Source organism: Harmonia axyridis, chromosome 1, assembly GCF_914767665.1.
Source record: "Harmonia axyridis chromosome 1, icHarAxyr1.1, whole genome shotgun sequence".
In the NCBI taxonomy this organism is placed as follows: domain Eukaryota; kingdom Metazoa; phylum Arthropoda; class Insecta; order Coleoptera; family Coccinellidae; genus Harmonia; species Harmonia axyridis.
In genome coordinates, this window is record NC_059501.1 from 86,803,147 (window position 1) to 86,820,387 (window position 17,241).

At 40.0% G+C, this 17,241-nt stretch overlaps 1 protein-coding gene across 2 annotated transcripts in view; it reads left to right on the forward strand.

The window, feature by feature from the left end:
• The window catches only part of LOC123685018 (orexin/Hypocretin receptor type 1-like), a 130,291-nt gene that overhangs the window by 109,208 nt on the left and 3,842 nt on the right, over positions 1–17,241 (forward strand). Inside the window, exon 7 of one of the 2 annotated variants that reach the window (XM_045624576.1) lies at positions 5,359–5,572. The exons of the other annotated variant lie outside the window; for it this stretch is intronic. Coding sequence (XP_045480532.1) covers positions 5,359–5,537 — 179 coding nt within the window. The 3' untranslated portion in view covers positions 5,538–5,572. The remainder of the gene's footprint in view (positions 1–5,358; positions 5,573–17,241) is intronic. 2 annotated transcript variants of the gene reach the window in all.

The window sequence follows — 17,241 nt, forward strand, 5'->3', positions numbered from 1 at the left end:
CTGTCAAAAGTTTTGGTATTTGAATGAAAGGTACTGAAATTGTCTGAATGCATTTGGATAGGAAACGAAGTAGGTAAAGTTGGCTTGACGATGAAGATTGCATTAATATAATAACTGACTGATGATTCAACGTATCTCTGAATACTCTCAGCCTTAGTCGAGAGAAAGAAAGAAAGAAATATAGGGTGTTTTTTTCGAGGTATTAAACTATAAGTTGGCATTACTGTTCAAGATGGCAACCGATTTAACAGCTGTCAAGTGATTTATTCTCAGTTTGGTTTGCCAATTCATCATGAATAGAAAAACTGACTGTTTGGTGCACTTTATGGGCTGGTGGAATCATTGGTCCGTACTTCTTCAAAAACGATGATGGCCAGAACGTTACAGTCAATGGTCATCGATATAGAGCCATGATTACTAACTTTTTCATTCCTGAATTGAACAACCATGATGTCCAGGAGCTGTGGTTCCAACAAAACGGCGCAACATGTCACACAGCTCGTGCCACAATCGATTTATTGAAAGACACGTTTGATGACCGCCTAATTTCACGTTTTGGACCTGTGAACTGGCCTCCAAGATCTTGTGATTTAACACCGCTAGACCACTTTCTGTAGGGCTATGTAAAGTCATTGGTCTATGCGGATAAGCCACAAACCCTTGACCATTTGGAAGACAACATTCGCCGTGTTATTGCCGATATACGGCCACAAATGTTGGAAAAAGTAATCGAAAATTGGACGTCCAGATTGGACTACATCCGAGCCAGCCGTGGCGGTCATATGCCAGAAATCATATTTAAAATGTTATGCCACAAGATTATTTTGCGGATAAATAAAATTCATCTCAATCGAATAATCCATCGTTGTTTTATTGCAATTTAAAGTTCTATAGCTCTAAAAAAAACACCTTTTTTATATTTTATTGAATATTTCCCTCCTGTCAAAAATTCTATGTATACGGAGAACAATTATCGAAAATTACACCGATAATTGCATTGTAGGAAGCGAAACTGCACTGCGATAATTGTTCTGTTCTTAGATGCATAGTTTCTATGCATCTTACACAGTTCGAATCTATGGCAATTCCATTCTAAATCAGTTTGACAAGTAATGTAACAGTTTATTCGGGAAATATTCCCCGTTGTTTTATTGCAATTTAAAGTTCTATAGCTCTGAAGAAACACCCTTTATAAGGTTTCAATGTTGGCGTCTTCCAGAACTATCAGTTGTTGTACCGATATGGGAGCATCCGAATGAACCAACGAATTTTACCATTTTCGAATTCGAATAATCCGTTAGCAATATTTATGTGAATTCTGTTTGTAATAGTAATAAATAAACCTGAGAGATTCTTTCAAGAGCCCATTTTATATTCAGTCGATAACGTAGTAAACTACACCTGTCTCCACACGCTACTGATTCATACTTGGAATGCTATCCTGTCGGCTGGAAAACTGTGGAAAACCGTTCTGCAATTCGAGACAGAAAAAGATACGTATATCATTTTTGGAAACGGGGCAAGGAAAATTACGTCGACAAGCCGTAAGAGAAAACACCGGTGAAAATAGGCCGTTTTATTCCTTTTTAAAACGTGATGAGATGGGAATAAAGATGAGTTGGTACCTACCCGTAGGTTTTTCTATTTCCAAAGGATGTGACGCATTGTTCTGACGGAAATGAATCGGATGAAGGACGGCACGTGGAAAAGACTGCAGGTCTGGAGGTTTGGAGATGTGGACATGTGGGTGGGATCGATCTTTATGCATACAGGGTGCATTCAAGTTGAGTTTTTTTTTTCTGTCCGATATATCAAGTTGAATTCACTTCGATTAATAAAAAGGTCTTGATAAATTATGATAACACTCCACTTCAAGAAGATCTGGGCCTAATCAATGATTTTTTTTCCCAATTGTTGAATGTTGTATAGTAACGGGTGTTTTTTTTCGAGGTATATAACTTTGAGTTAGCATTACTGTTCAAGATGGCGACCGATTTAACAGCTGTCAAGTGATTTATTTTTAGTTTGGTTTGGCAATTCATCATGTATAGACTCACGCCTAAACAACGCTTGCAAATAGTGCAATTTTATTTAGAAAATAATGGTTCTGTGCGGAAAACGTATCGCGCACTACGTCCATTTTATTTTGTTTAGCCATGAAGCGCACTTCTGGTTGAATGGCTACGTCAACAAACAAAACTGCCGCATTTAGAGTGAAGCTAATCCTCAAGTGTATATCGAAACATCGTGCGCTTTATGGGCTGGTGGAATCATTGGTCCGTACTTCTTCAAAAACGATGATGGCCAGAACGTTACAGTCAATGGTATAGATCGGTATAGAGCCATGATTACTAATTTTTTCATTCCTGAATTGAACAACCATGATGTTCAGGAGCTGTGGTTCCAACAAGACGGCCCAACATGTCACACAGCTCGTGCCACAATCGATTTATTGAAAGACACGTTCGGTGACCGCCTAATTTCACGTTTTGGACCTGTGAATTGGCCTCCAAGATTTTGTGATTTAACACCGCTAGACTACTTTCTGTGGGGCTATGTAAAGTCATTGGTCTATGCGGATAAGTCACAAACCCTTGACCATTTTGACGTGTGTAATATACCTGTAAAGTATAAAAGGCACAAAATAAATTACTTACTTACTTACTTACTATCTATGCCACTGGATATTTTAGACGCGATACACTTATCTTATTCGAAACACTACATTATCAAGACTTCAATACCTAAGAATTAAAACAATGAATGTAATGATACTAGAGTTATAAGTAAAAAACTGATTGTTTTTTCAAACCTCAACAGTCTCTATCTCTATAACAAAGCTTGTTAGTATATATGCTTATTGGAATTTTTTCATGAAAAAAGTTGTTCTATCTGACGCCAAAGTTATTGCACTAAAATAATAAGTATAATAGATATAATTATGAACCAACTAAGCATGTTCATCTTCCTTTAATTGAAAATGAGGCAGATAAACATCTCTTTGGTTCAGACACCACAGTCGGATTGCCTTAGAGATATTCATTCTGATCTAGGAAGTAGTGGCCTAATTTGATCAGAATTCAGACCCTTGTGAAAACAGATGAAAGAAAGACCATTTCCATTATTCAAATCTAATACGAGTGCAATCGTGTCAAAACATTCCTTCAGATGAATTTTTTAATATTTTCTGGGACAGCGTTTGAAAGAGAATATAAATGAGAGGCGAATAATAAATGCAACTGAGCATGAGAAATGTCAGCTACAATGAAATTCCAAAATAATTTGTTCTCAGAATCATTCGGATACAAATCAATACATTCGATCTGAAGTGGCTTCAAATGTAAACAAAATGTGAGTCAAATTTTGTTTTTCCATCAAGGCGTCAAAATAAATCCTAAAAAGTATGCTTGAAAGTTGATGCAAATGAATTCTGTGAACCCCTTGTCATACATTCAGACATGAATTGCTCTGGGTAAAATTTCAACTATTTAATTAATTTCCTGATGAACTCTCAGAAGTAAAGTTTTCGCATCAACTAGGTATAGTAAATTCGTTCAGTTGTTCCTTCTGATATGAAGTGAAATAAAATTACTCAGCTTCAATGTCAACCCTAGTTTTCAGTTAACTGAAATTCTTTTATTATCCGCTTAAAACTTCTTAACGATTATCAAAAATTAATGAATGACTCAACCAACAAAATGCGAATAATCGATAAATTTACAAATGTAACTTTTTGTATATTGCACAGTAATAGTTATCTTAATATTGAAATTGAAAAAATTTGAACAATGAAATAATCGACAAAGATAAAAGTGGTCAACTGAACTATCTCAACAGTCTCGTAGAAAATACCCAATTATTCTGTGACAACAGAGGCGATCAGGTTGAGATTTTGTGTACTCATAAGCACGCATAGGGAAGTGTCAAAGTTGTGTATTAAATAAAAACATAGATACCTCTTAATAAATAAAATTTTTTCTTCATTCACCATTTTGCCAGATTAGGCTAAGGTGGAACTATACAGTCCAATGAATTTCCACAAAAATATTTGTTATTTTTTTGTAGCTTTATAATGATCAATTAAAGTAAAATTAATTTCAGAGTGAAGCTCTCTATAATTGATATAATTATAGTAAATTTTTTTTACTTCCAATGGTTTTCGAATTGTAAACTTTGCGATTCATAAAAATGTATAGAATTAGTATAAAAAAGTAATTAGAGATAATTGAAAGTTCCTATTAGAATATTCAATAAATTTAAAGAAATAAAATTATTATTAATCGTTTATCGTAAAATGCACTATTTTGAAGATATTCAAGGTTAAACGGTATGAAATCTGTGAAAAATTTGACAAATGACACTCCAAGTATGGATTAATACGGAAAACTCTTGATTTAAACTGTTTTCCTATGGAAACAGATCCTTCAAACACTAAGGATTTTTCAGCCAACATATGGGACACTCGACTATCTTCGACAGCTAACCTAACCTAACCTAACCTAGCAAAACATATGTTACATATGTCAAAAAAGTCATGACAGTTATAGATACTAAACTTACCGATCATAGAAAGAGCTTCATAAATATACAGGGTGGCCATTTGAAAACGAAACAGACGAGATTACAGACGAAATAAAGTTTTTCGATAGAAATGCTCGGACAGGTCGATTTCTGTTTCGAGGGGGACAACTTAAGATGTAGGTTACGGACGCATAGCGCTTCAACCCTTGCTACTACAACCCTCACCCCCAAATTTTGAATGGGGAAGATGGGGTGAGTGATACCTCATTTGAAAGGTATTTTTATACTGATTTCAGCACAGTAATTGTTTTTTCATTTTATGCATTAGTTCTCGAAATATTCTTAACTAAGTATTTGAAAATGAAGTGGTGTTTTCATGGCACTTGTAGTGTTTTGTGAAAAATCGACATTTTGAGCTTCAAAACAACCATGACTGTGGCTTCCTTCGTAACTAACTAACGCATGAATATTTCGAGAACTAATGCATGAAATGAAAAAACAATTACTGTGCTGAAATCAGTATAAAAATACCTTCAAATTGAGGTATCACTCACCCCATCTTCCCTATTCAAAAATTGGGGGTGGGGGTTGTAGCAGCAAGGGTTGAAGCGCTATGCGTCCGTAACCTACATCTTAAGTTGTCCCCCTCGAAACAGAAATCGACCTGTCCGAGCATTTCTATCGAAAAACTTTATTTCGTCTGTAATCTCGTCTGTTTCGTTTTCAAATGGCCACCCTGTATTTCTCATCCTCATCATCATTCTTTAGACAGTTTAGTACGTCTGTGAGGTGATTCAGTGCCCAATATAGACTAACAGATTTTCTCTATTGACGCAGGTAAATTTCGCAAAGAATTTCGCCGTGCTTTCGGACGTAGCTGTCAGAGGACAAGGACGGACAGCTTTCAGTTTAGCGCCATCTACCGGAAGACGAACAAGAGCACCAGGTCGGCTTGCACTAGACTGAGATACGACTTTCCAACGGTGCACGAAGATTCCCTAAAGCTGGAATACTGACGTACAGACGTCAAGTCCGAATGACAGATGAAAGCGTGAGTTCAGTTCGTTAATAATTCAAGTGCATTGGGAAGGGGGGTTAGATACACGTAGGTTCCTGAGGGAGTAACAACTTAAGGCTTGTTGGTTGTTATCAATTCGGGAGAGAGAAACACTGGAATTTTATGCTTTACCCCAAATGATAAACAGGGACATCATTTTCTGAGAATGATGCTTCTATCACAAGATGTCTGATAAATCTGCGAAAAATCGATTGAAACAATAAGTCGTTTGTCGAAAAAATGTTTATTAATCATGAAAATACGATATTTAGGAATTTATTTCTTAAAAATAATCTCTTCTACAAGTCTAGTGTTTAGTCGGAGTTCTGAAGTAAACTCAACGAAAAAGAAAAGATTAACAAGGTCTTTTTAGTCTGAGTTCTCGGTCACTTGAGAATTAATTTCATTGGTCCAGAACCTTCCTGTGGTATAAGCAAATGTGCCTACCAGAAAGAGTTTCAGGAGAAGACAAGAGTCAAAAGAGAAACACTCTGGTAGAATCTTCCTGGATTGGATCGTTCCAAAAAAAAGTTTTTCCGAAACTTTGTCACTGAGAGATCTAAGAAGTATCTAGATCTTAGCAGGAGAATACTTCACATCCTCACTGGATTCCACACAAGGCATTTCCGTCTCAGGAAGCACCTCATTGTCCCTTATACCCTCAAAAGACAAACAAGGACGGAAACTGCAAGAGCTATGCCTAATCCTATTAGGTCTGAGGGTTCCAAGCCTGATGATAGAATAGGTTATAGGAGAGTGGAAAGACCAGGAGATTCTGACAAGAAAGCTGAAGTTGGAGGTGGTTCTTCTGCCATAGAATTTAGACAAGGATTTGATAGAGGTAGCAGACCTCATGAGAATGGGTCTAGCAGACGAGTGCAGATTCTGTGGAGAGGATGAAGAATCTGCGAGTCATCTGGTGAGGGAATTGTTCGTCATAACTAGCCAACGCAAAATCTGCTTCGGACAAGAGACTTGTAGAAGTGATAAAGTAGCCTCCTTGAAGTCATGACAGATGCAGGAGTTCATTTGAACTCTGGAACAAGAAGGCGAGATGTAGATCAAGTTATGTCTAGTATAGCTTCCATGGGGACACAATAGACTGGTTGCACTGCAGTGAAACTCCCTCAAATTGAAGCTAAACTAATCCCTAAAAGTCTACCTTCGTGTTCGAGACACTCTTTCAATCTAACACCAAAAGTTCTGACTTGGTAGGTACAGTTTACTAACGTTAACTTTAGATTCAAGAAAATCCCATAGATAAAAGTCCATAGGCGTCAATGAATGTAACTTCTTCTGGAGATTCATCCACCAGAAAATTTTAACTGACTCATGGCATAGATAAATTGGACGTGTGTTGCTACATCCTGCTGGAACCATGTTCTTTGGTTATAGCCAGGACAGTTCTGAATTTTGATCAACTAAACTCATCTGACATCCTCATAAAACGACTTTGATTCACTGTAAGTGCAGGTTTACCTTCGAAAACCTAAGGACCGATAACTCCTCGAAATGACAATGCAGCTGATACCTTTAGGGTTTCTGATGCTAATGTTTCGGATTGATTACACACCAGTAGCAGCTTCTTCTTCTTCTTTAAGTGCCGTCTCCTCAACGGAGGTTGGCGACCATCAACTGGAATTCCTCTCTGTCTAGTGCCAAATGAATGATCGTACTGGCCTCTCTTATATCAAACCACTGGCGTAGATTTCGCAGCCCGACGCCTCTTCGTCCTTCGATCTTTCCCTTAACGATTAGTTGCAGAAAACTGTACTTGCTGTTCCTAAAAATATGGCCGAAATAAGCTGCTTTTCTTCGCTTTACTGTTGTTAAAAGCTCCCGTTCTTTATCCATTCTTTCGAGTACCCTATCATTTGTTACTCGTTCGGTCCATGATATCTTTAGTATCCGTCGGTATAACCACATCTCAAAAGAATCCAAACGTGACATGGTCCGCGCCTTCAGCGTCCACCCCTCAACTCCGTATAACAGTGTGGACAGTACATAGCATTTGGTGGCTCGCCATCGAGTAGTCAAACTCAGATCACGGTTGCAAAGCAATGTCTTGATTTTAAAAAAGGTACTTCTAGCTATTTCTATTCTACTCCTAATTTCTTCATCAGGATCCCATTCGTCATTCAGCCAGCATCCCAGGTATTTAAATCTTCTTACTCTTTCTATTTCCTGATCTTCTATCCGTATCCTGACATGATCAATATTTATTTTAGTGATGACCATAAATTTTGTCTTCTTTATGTTTATCTTGAGACCATACTTAAGACCAACATTATTCACTCTGTCCACCAGGCACTGGAGTTCTTTCTCATCGCTAGCTAGAAGCACCGTATCATCAGCATACCGGATGTTATTGATGGGTTTACCATTCACCCTTATTCCCACCTCGAAATCTTCCAAGGCTTCTTGGAATATGGATTCAGAGTACAAATTAAATAGAAGTGGAGACAATATGCATCCCTGTCTGACGTCCTTGAGGATTTGTATGTCCGATGTTGTCATACTTCCGATTTTTATATGAGCCGACTGGTTCCAGTACAAGTTTTTGATAATCCTTATGTCCCTTCCATCCAACCCAATCTGTTTAAGTAAAGACATTAGTTTGTCGTGTCTTACGTTGTCAAATGCTTTCTCATAATCTATAAAACATGCGAAGACATTTCTCTGCTGATCGAGGCATTTTTGGGTTAGTACCTGCACTGAGAACAAAGCATCTCGGGTTCCCAGACCATTTCTAAATCCGAATTGGGTTTCACTTATATTCTCATCAATCTTTCTCCACAGTCTAGAGTGCAGGATACGCAGAAATACCTTTAGTGTATGACACATAAGACTAATTAGACGGTACTCACTACATCTTTTGGAGTTGGATTTTTTAGGTAGTGTTACAAATGTGTATTGCAACCATTGCCTGGGCACCTCTCCAGTGTTGTAAAGCAGCTACTATACTTATTCATATGGTCATTGAGGTGAAAATGAGCTTCACCCGAAAACAAGATGTTGGTAAACGTTTGTAAGCACTTATTCGCCTGATTTACAAATTTTTTTCAACCTCTGAATGGCATGAATGGTTTCAATTCTGGCACCAATTTATTTTTATAAGGGTGTAGTTGAGATTTAGTTTGTAATTGTAGAATAATCACTTGAATGTTCAGGTCGAATTTCATCAATGATTCATCTCATATATTTAGGATCGTTCTGTTGATGAAAAAAGTGCTCAATCCAGTGTATAATTGTTGATTTAATCACCCCAAACCATAAAAAGTTCTCGAGTAGGGAATCGTTATATTATAACCAACATGTACAATTATTATAACCCAATTATTATATTTTATTCATCGTAAATGACTGATTATTTCCGCTAAGATTTTAACGCCAATCGTAAAAAGGATAGACTAATAACCATTAAGGCCTAAGAATGACCCGTAAAAATTTAATTTGATAATCTGATAGAAGGGATCGAGTACAATTTGCAGGAATACTATCATTATTTCTGATTGAAAGCTTCAATTGCGTTTCTCTGTAATTCCAACCGCTATAACATACCTGTCAACAACATTCCAATACTATAATACTAGTTATTATATAGATTATTTTACCACCTTTTCAAATATTCCCATTGAATATTATTGAACACACTAAATTTTTCATTTCATTATTCAAAAACAAATTAGAATTGCATCCAGAGAAGCGACGTGCTATTCATTATATGTAACACACTACTCATTAAGTCCTGGTGATATTTCTCATAAAGGGGGTTTTTTTAGAGGTATAGAACTTTAAATTGCAATAAAACAACGATGGATTATTCGATTGACATGAATTTTATTTATCCGCAAGATGATCTTGTGACATTACATTTTCAATATGATTTCTGGCATATGACCGCCACAGCTAACTCGGATGTAGTCCAATCTGAACGTCCAATTTTTGATGACTTTGTCCAACATTTGTGGCCGTATATCGTCAACAACACGGCGAATGTTGTCTTCCAAATGTTCAAGGGTTTGTGGCTTATCCGCATTGACCAATGAATTTACATAGTCTCACAGAAAGAAGTATAGCGGTGTTAAAGCACAAGATCTTGGAGGCCTATTAACAGGTCCAAAAAGTGAAATTAGGCGGTCCCCAAACGTGTCTTTCAATAAATCGATTGTGGCACGAGCTGTGTGACATTTTGCGCCGTCTTGATGGAACCACAGCTCCTGAACAACATGGTTGTTCAATTCAGGAATGAAAAAGTTAGTAATCATGGCTCTATACCGATCACCATTGACTGTAACGTTCTGGCCATCATCGTTTTTGAAGAAGTACGGACCAATGATTCCACCAGTCCATAAAGCGCACCAAACAGTCAGTTTTTCTGGATGTAACGGTGTTTCGACATACACTTGAGGATTAGCTTCACTCCAAATGCGGCAGTTTTGTTTGTTGACGTAGCCATTCAACCAGAAGTGCGCTTCCGAGCCAGCCGTGCCGGTCATATGCCAGAAATCATATTTAAAATGTAATGCCACAAGATTATCTTGCGGATAAATAAAATTCATGTCAATCGAAGAATCCTACGTTGTTTTATTGCAATTTAAAGTTCTATAGCTCTAAAAAAACACCCTTTATTTTCAATTATCGTATGTCAAAATATATTTAATCTGCAGTCTTTATTTTCCCTAAGTACTAAGATGGGATGTCACATATGAAACCTCAAAAAAAAACAACGCTCGAAAGCTTTCATCTCCACTCCAGAACATTATAAAAAAATCTCTCCCAGTTTGTCCGGTTCATGATGTTCCCAAACTCATCATGATTGACGTAAAAGTATGACCCTTTGTCTGAAACCTTCAGCAGTTTTCCTCATACAACTCTCCCGTAGATGTCCACTAAACAACTTGTCTCCCAACCTCTAAAACCCTTCAGGAAGGAAGACATCCTATGAATAATACGCAAACCGGATATCTACCTCACAAAACGACCATCTGATTCGACGGACCGAAAAGGTCACGTGAACGAAGACCCCTGCAAAGGAGGGGGAAATTCTCCTCTTGTCCTATTGATAAGGTCTGCTCTTTTTAGATGAGGAGAAAGAGTTCATTTTTTTAGCGCTTTTTCGTTTTCATGGACCAGAACAAAAGTCCGGCTGACAGGGTTGCCATTTGAGACGTCGTTATAGAAAAAATATCGCTTTTGATGGACAGACAGACCGCCTCTTTATTGCTTGGGGCTTCATTGTTTCTGGGAAAATGGGACGAGTTGGGGAAATCAGTGGGAGGGAAGTGAAACTTTTGTCGTTTACGTAATTGATTTCATGGCCCGTCAGTCGCTTGATGCGAAGAATTGTTGGTGTTATTTTCCTACTTTTTTGTATGAGGCCAATAATAGATATCAACTTTTTTGTTCTAGTGGGTATTTTTTCGTTTCGGATTTCTTTTTGTTTAGGTGGTTTTGGGAGGATGAGATTAGATTTGGGATTGTGAACGGAGTGATAAATTTGTCGTAAGGAAATATTACCACGCCCTCTCGGTTTATTATTATGAATTAATAAAAGTTGAGTTATTTCCATAGAATTTCTCGTACGGATATTGTTTATACATTGATACTCCTAGCTCTGACTGTATACCTATTGAGAAAATCATTCCTCAAAAACTTGACAACCGTGTAATTATGGATTCAAAATGTAATGTCACATCAACACCAATTTTTTTTCCACGAATGACTAAAAATTAATAACATTGAGGTGAAATGAATTTCAGAAACAGCAAATTGTATTTCAGAAAAGGAAGGTTGTATTTCAGAAGTTATCAATTCAATTTCAGATAATATTATTCAGAACAGTACCAGTACAAATTCGATACCTTAGAACTACATCATTTATACTAGAGGAGATAGAAAAAATCTGATATCCCATTCTTGTTCCTTTTTCTAAGAAACTAACAAGATTAGTATTCATATTTGACCATATTATAAGCAAAAATTGGAAAAATTGCGGTATTGAAAAAAATGTATATCTCCGTTAATACTGATGATAGAGCTCTGATATTAAAACATTATGCAGGCACTTTTTTACGTAGAATCTATTGGCGTGCTAGTCTTTATAGCAGGATCTTTCTGTGCCATTTTTTAAAAAGTTAATTTTCACTGATTTCAAAAATATACCACATCGTATAGTTTGCATCAATATGAATAATAAAAAATGGTCAAAAATCTATTTTCCTCGAAGAGTCTCAATATTTTGATGGCTTCAACTGTTGATGAGCACAAAAAATATAGCTTCCTTTAGCAAGTGCAGTCAATCTCATTATTTGAAAGCTTTCAACTAATTTCTGCAAAATTCGAATCAAGATATATTTTATAAATTTTATATCTCGAAATTATAACGAAAAGATCCACATGATTGATTGTTTCAATCGATACAGTTGTAATGCATCTGAAGATTATTTTCATAGGTCTCAAGAATGACGCTCATCATCAGTTGAAACCATAGAAATATTGAGACCCTTTTGACCTTTTTCTATTATTTATAAAGATACCATACGATGTTGTATATTATGAAATCACTAAAAATTAAGCTTGTAAAAAATAGCACAGAAATCAAGTGTTGCCATTCGAAAAAAACATAACTCAGGGTAAATGATCGCAAATTATTTATTGCAACCAATTTCAGATGACGATAACTAGTAAGAATTAAGCAATTTGTTGAAAGAATTCGTGTGCACTTACCTCGTGAGTTAAGAGAGATGATATCTGTGAATTCACCCCCTAATCTGGTAGCAGAAGATGGTCAGGTGGATAGGTAAAAGGGATGATTAACCTCTTCTGCACCGGCTTCGTGGTTATCACTCAATTTGAGTAACACACAATTCACTCGAAATTGCTCAATCAGTTTTTAACAGAAGAAAATGAAAATGTATAAAGATGATAGATGATTAGATGAATTTTAAGCAATCAAATAACTTAGTTTGATAAATTATAGAATCGATAAGCACAGTTTGACACTTCAGAAAAATTATTATTATTGATTCTTATGGCGATGTTTGTTTACCGACCGGGTTTTTACCGACCGGGTAATACCGCGGCCGCAGGTGGCGCCAACAAACAACAAATTTTCACGACGTAACATGCCGCCCGCCCTGAAGAGTCCCTTCAGTAAGATCAATTGCAAGGAGTGAACAGACGAAAAAGGGCCATCTATTGACTTGGAAGAGGACACAGCTTGACGACTGGTCGTCGAATTATTCCAGAGGAAGTAGTAACATCAGCTACACGAGTGGTGGAGTCAGTTCCAGGAAAAACAGATGATATACGACCGATACTCCATTTCAGAGGAGGAAGATTATCATCTCGAATGACGACTACAGTACCTGGAAGAATGGGGGTAGATGGTTGCAACCACTTGTGACGTTGCTGCAAGGTATGCAAGTATTCCTGACGCCAACGCTTCCAGAAGTCCTGCTGAAATCGCTGGACTAGTTGCCAACGAGATAACCGGTTCACAGACACAGAACTGACATCGTTGTCAGGAGGAGCTGTTAGGGACCGGAAAACCAAGAAATGCCCTGGTGTAAGGGCCTCAAAATCAGAAGGATCAGATGATGGAAGATACAGAGGACGAGAGTTGAGGATGGCTTCAACCTGAGTGCAGACGGTGAGAAACTCCTCGTAAGTGAGTTTCTGCTCGCCAATAACGCGAGTAAGATGATGTTTAGCAGATTTTACAGCGGCCTCCCACAGGCCGCCAAAGTGAGGACTGGAAGGGGGTATGAATCGCCAGTCAGTTCCGGACGACGAGGCGGCATCACAAAGACTCTGCTGATGTTGTGGAGCAGACAGTAAGCGACCAAGGTCACGAAGGTAGTTATGAGCACCAACAAAGTTGGTCCCGTTATCCGAAAAGATGACTGAAGGATGACCTCGGCGTGCAACAAAGCGCCGATAAGCAGCGATGAACGCTGGGGTTGACAGCTCAGATGCCAATTCTAGATGAACTGCTTTAGTAGAGAAGCAGATGAAGACAACCAGATATGCCTTCGTGCTAACGGCTCCGCGTAGTCGTGCACTCGTCACATAAAATGGGCCGGCGTAGTCGACACCAGTAGTAAGAAAAGCCATAGCAGATGATAGCCGCTCTGGTGGAAGATTGCCCATTGGCTGTATTAGAGGACGGGGCTTGCAAGAAAAGCATCGGTTGCACTTGCGCAGACGATTGCGTACTACATTACGTCCGTCCAATATCCAGTACCGTCGACGAATGTACGAATGAGTAGCTAAAGCACCGGCGTGCAGAAGACGATAATGGGCATCATCGATTATCAGATGAGTGTCCTTCGGTAGAAGAACAGGATGTTTGTGTCGATATGGTAATAAAGAGGCTGAAAGGCGACCTCCAACTCGAACAAGTCCATGCTCATCGCAAAAAAGGTGAAGTTTCATGATGAGTCGATGACGAGAAGATGGTTTCTGCAGCTCAGCCAGCTCCTCGGCAAAATGAACAGATTGAACCAGACGTATTAAGCAGATCTCTGCTTCCTGAAGCTCAACAGAGGTAAGAAAACCTGTGCGAGGTAAAACTGAACCACGAGCATTCAGTATGAAACGTCGACAAAAGGCAATGACGCGCTTGAGTCGAAGATACGAAGAAAAACGGTCAATCATGGTGGGTTCACCGGAGACAACCGTCAACACTAAAGCGGAGAGCGGCTTGGCTTCTTCGTCCACTTGATCAATTTGAGATGAATCAACAGAGGACAGGGGCCATAGAGAGGAATCGAGAGACAACCAGTGAGGACCACGCCACCACAATGGGTGATGATGAATGTCTGCAGGCATCAATCCTCGAGAGGCACAATCAGCTGGGTTGTCTTCAGACACCACATGCCTCCAGTGATTTGAGGGAATCAGATCCTGGATCTCAGCGACTCGATTGCCAACAAATGTCTTCCACCTGTGACTCTCACCACGAATCCACGACAAGGCTACAGAAGAATCGCAGAAGGCGATGCATTCAGTAGTGAGATGCTGCAAAACACGAGATGACAGGTGATGCATGAGCTTGGCGAGAAGATGGGCACCGCACAGTTCCAAGCGCGGCAGGGTTGTAACCTTGCAAGGGGCAATTTTGGACTTGGCCGCCAGGAGAGACACATGGTAATGTCCAGAAGATGCGAAAGTGCGGAGATAAACTACTGCAGCGTAGCCAGATTCAGAGGCATCACAGAAGCCGATCAGCCGATGAGCAGAAGAAGAAATGGCTGAGATGAATCGTGGTATGTGAAGCTCTGTCAAAGTGGGGAGCTGGGATTGAAACTGCAACCATGGGGGCTGAACCTCACTGGAAAGAGGTTGGTCCCATTCCAGATGGAGTAAGCAGAGCTGACGGAAGAAAATCTTGGCATAGAAGGTAACAGGAGCTAACCATCCCAAGGGATCGAAGATTCTGGCCATCTGACTCAACACAGACCGCTTGGTGATTGCTGTTGAGGTCAAACGAACAGAGTAGAAGAAGTGATCAGATGCTGGATTCCATCCAAGTCCCAAAATCTTGAGACTCGGTTCACGGTCGAGAAGAAGGGGGTCAATGGAGGAGGATTCTCTACGATGGTCAGAAGGAATACCATCCAGAAGAGGAAGATGATTAGTAGCCCATTTGCGTAGCTCAAAACCGCCCGCCATGAGCAGATCCTGAACTTGTTGACGTAACTCAAGAGCTTCAGCCTCGGATGAACAACCTGTTAAGATGTCATCGACATAAATTTCATCTAGCAAAACCTGCCTAGCAGCAGGAAACTTGGGTCCGTCGTCCGAAGCTAGCTGTCGGAGGGTCCTAAGTGCCAAATAGGGAGCTGAAGAAACTCCATAAGTGACGGTGTTAAGGCGATAATATTGGAGAGGTTCCTGTTTAGTGAAACGCCAGACTATGCGTTGATAATCCCTTTGCTCAGGGCTTATCAAGATCTGTCGATACATCTGTCTGATATCGGCAGTGAAGACATATCGATGTAGACGAAAGCGAAGCAGAAGAGTGAAAATATCCGCTTGCAGTTTCGGGCCAGTAAGGAGAAGATCGTTGAGGGATTTGCCATTAGCAGATGGGCAAGAGGCGTTGAAAACCACTCGAATTTTAGTAGGAGGGTCGTCAGGGCGATGTACAGGATGATGAGGGATGTAATAGGGTTCATATCGCGGACAATCAGAAGATTCAGGAACCAATTCCATGTGTCCACTTTCGAGATAATCACGCATGAACTCATGATAGGCGACACGAAGAGCAGGATTATTGTCTAGACGATGTTCCAAACGAATAAACTGCCTAGTCGCCACGTTGACGGAGGTACCCAGCCGAGAAGATGACAAGGGTAAACCAACGGTGTATCTTCCATTGGAGTCACGAGTTACATCAGCGCGATACAGCATTTCACATTCTTTCTCTGCAGGAGTTAAAGGAAGCACTTCAGGTACCTTGTCAAGTTCCCAAAAGCGACGAACGAGGTGGACAAGCTCCTGGTCTGAATGATGCGAGCGGCTCATGTTCATGGTTTGAAGATCGGTAACGACATGAGATTTGATCACGTCAGATGGTAAGAGTTGGGGAGATGCATCAGAAGACTCAGGTTTGACAGAAGAGGAATGGCAGGTGATCACTGATAGAGGAGAATCAGGCTGCGTAAGTGACGAAGAAGAAACATCAGGTGATAAACCTGTAGAAGATGATGAAGAGGTGTGCTGTTGGGAGGCCTGATGGGTACTTTGAGGATGTCGAGTGAAACCATTGACAATGTCAGGTGAGAAGGAAACATGTTTTGTTCTCTTGCGATAACGAGCATAGGGCCCATAGAGCACCCAACCTAAGGTGGTAGATAATGCCCCTGGAAGTTCAGACGATGGGCGCAACGTGCCAGGAAGAATTAGATGAGGGAGCACATCCGAACCAATCAACATCCCGATGATGCGAGGAAGATAGAAGAGTGGATCAGCTAGGTTGAATTGCCGAAACTCAGACCATCGGCCATTGAATGCTTGGACAGGAAGAGGATCTAGGTGGCCGTCAAGAACGTAGGCTTTAATGATTAGATTTGGGGGATCCCCTTGGTGACAGAGTGTGACGTATGCGTACCCTTGGATGCGAAACTGATCCGCGTTACTCAAGGTGCGAAGTTGAATAGCTTCGGGGTGAATGCGCAGACGAAGCTTGGTGGCCCAATCTCGGGTGATGAGGGTGTGTTGGCAACCTGAATCAAGAAGAGCACGGCCAAAAACGACATTCCGCCGGTTGTCTAGACGGATCCAAGCGGTAGGCATAAGGTAGTCCGGATTACTTGTCTGACGCAAGGCAGAACGCGCAGATGAAAGTAGATGACAAGGAGAGAACAGACGAGACGTCGTGGACGGATGTTGGACCGACGGGGTGAGTCGGCCGCAAACTGACCACACTCGTAGTCATTCCGAACCATGGCCAGACGATGCTGAACCTGCCCCCCTAGAAAACGTGCGCGACATGCCGAGATTCATTAATCGACCTCTTACTCCAGCTCGAGAGATAGGAGTACGAGCTGACTGCTCTGAAGAAATAGGTGGAGAGGGGGATAGGTCTGTCAATGGCTCCTCCGTGCGGAAAACAGAAGGTGGAGAGGGGAGTTGGTCTGTCGACTGCTCCTTCG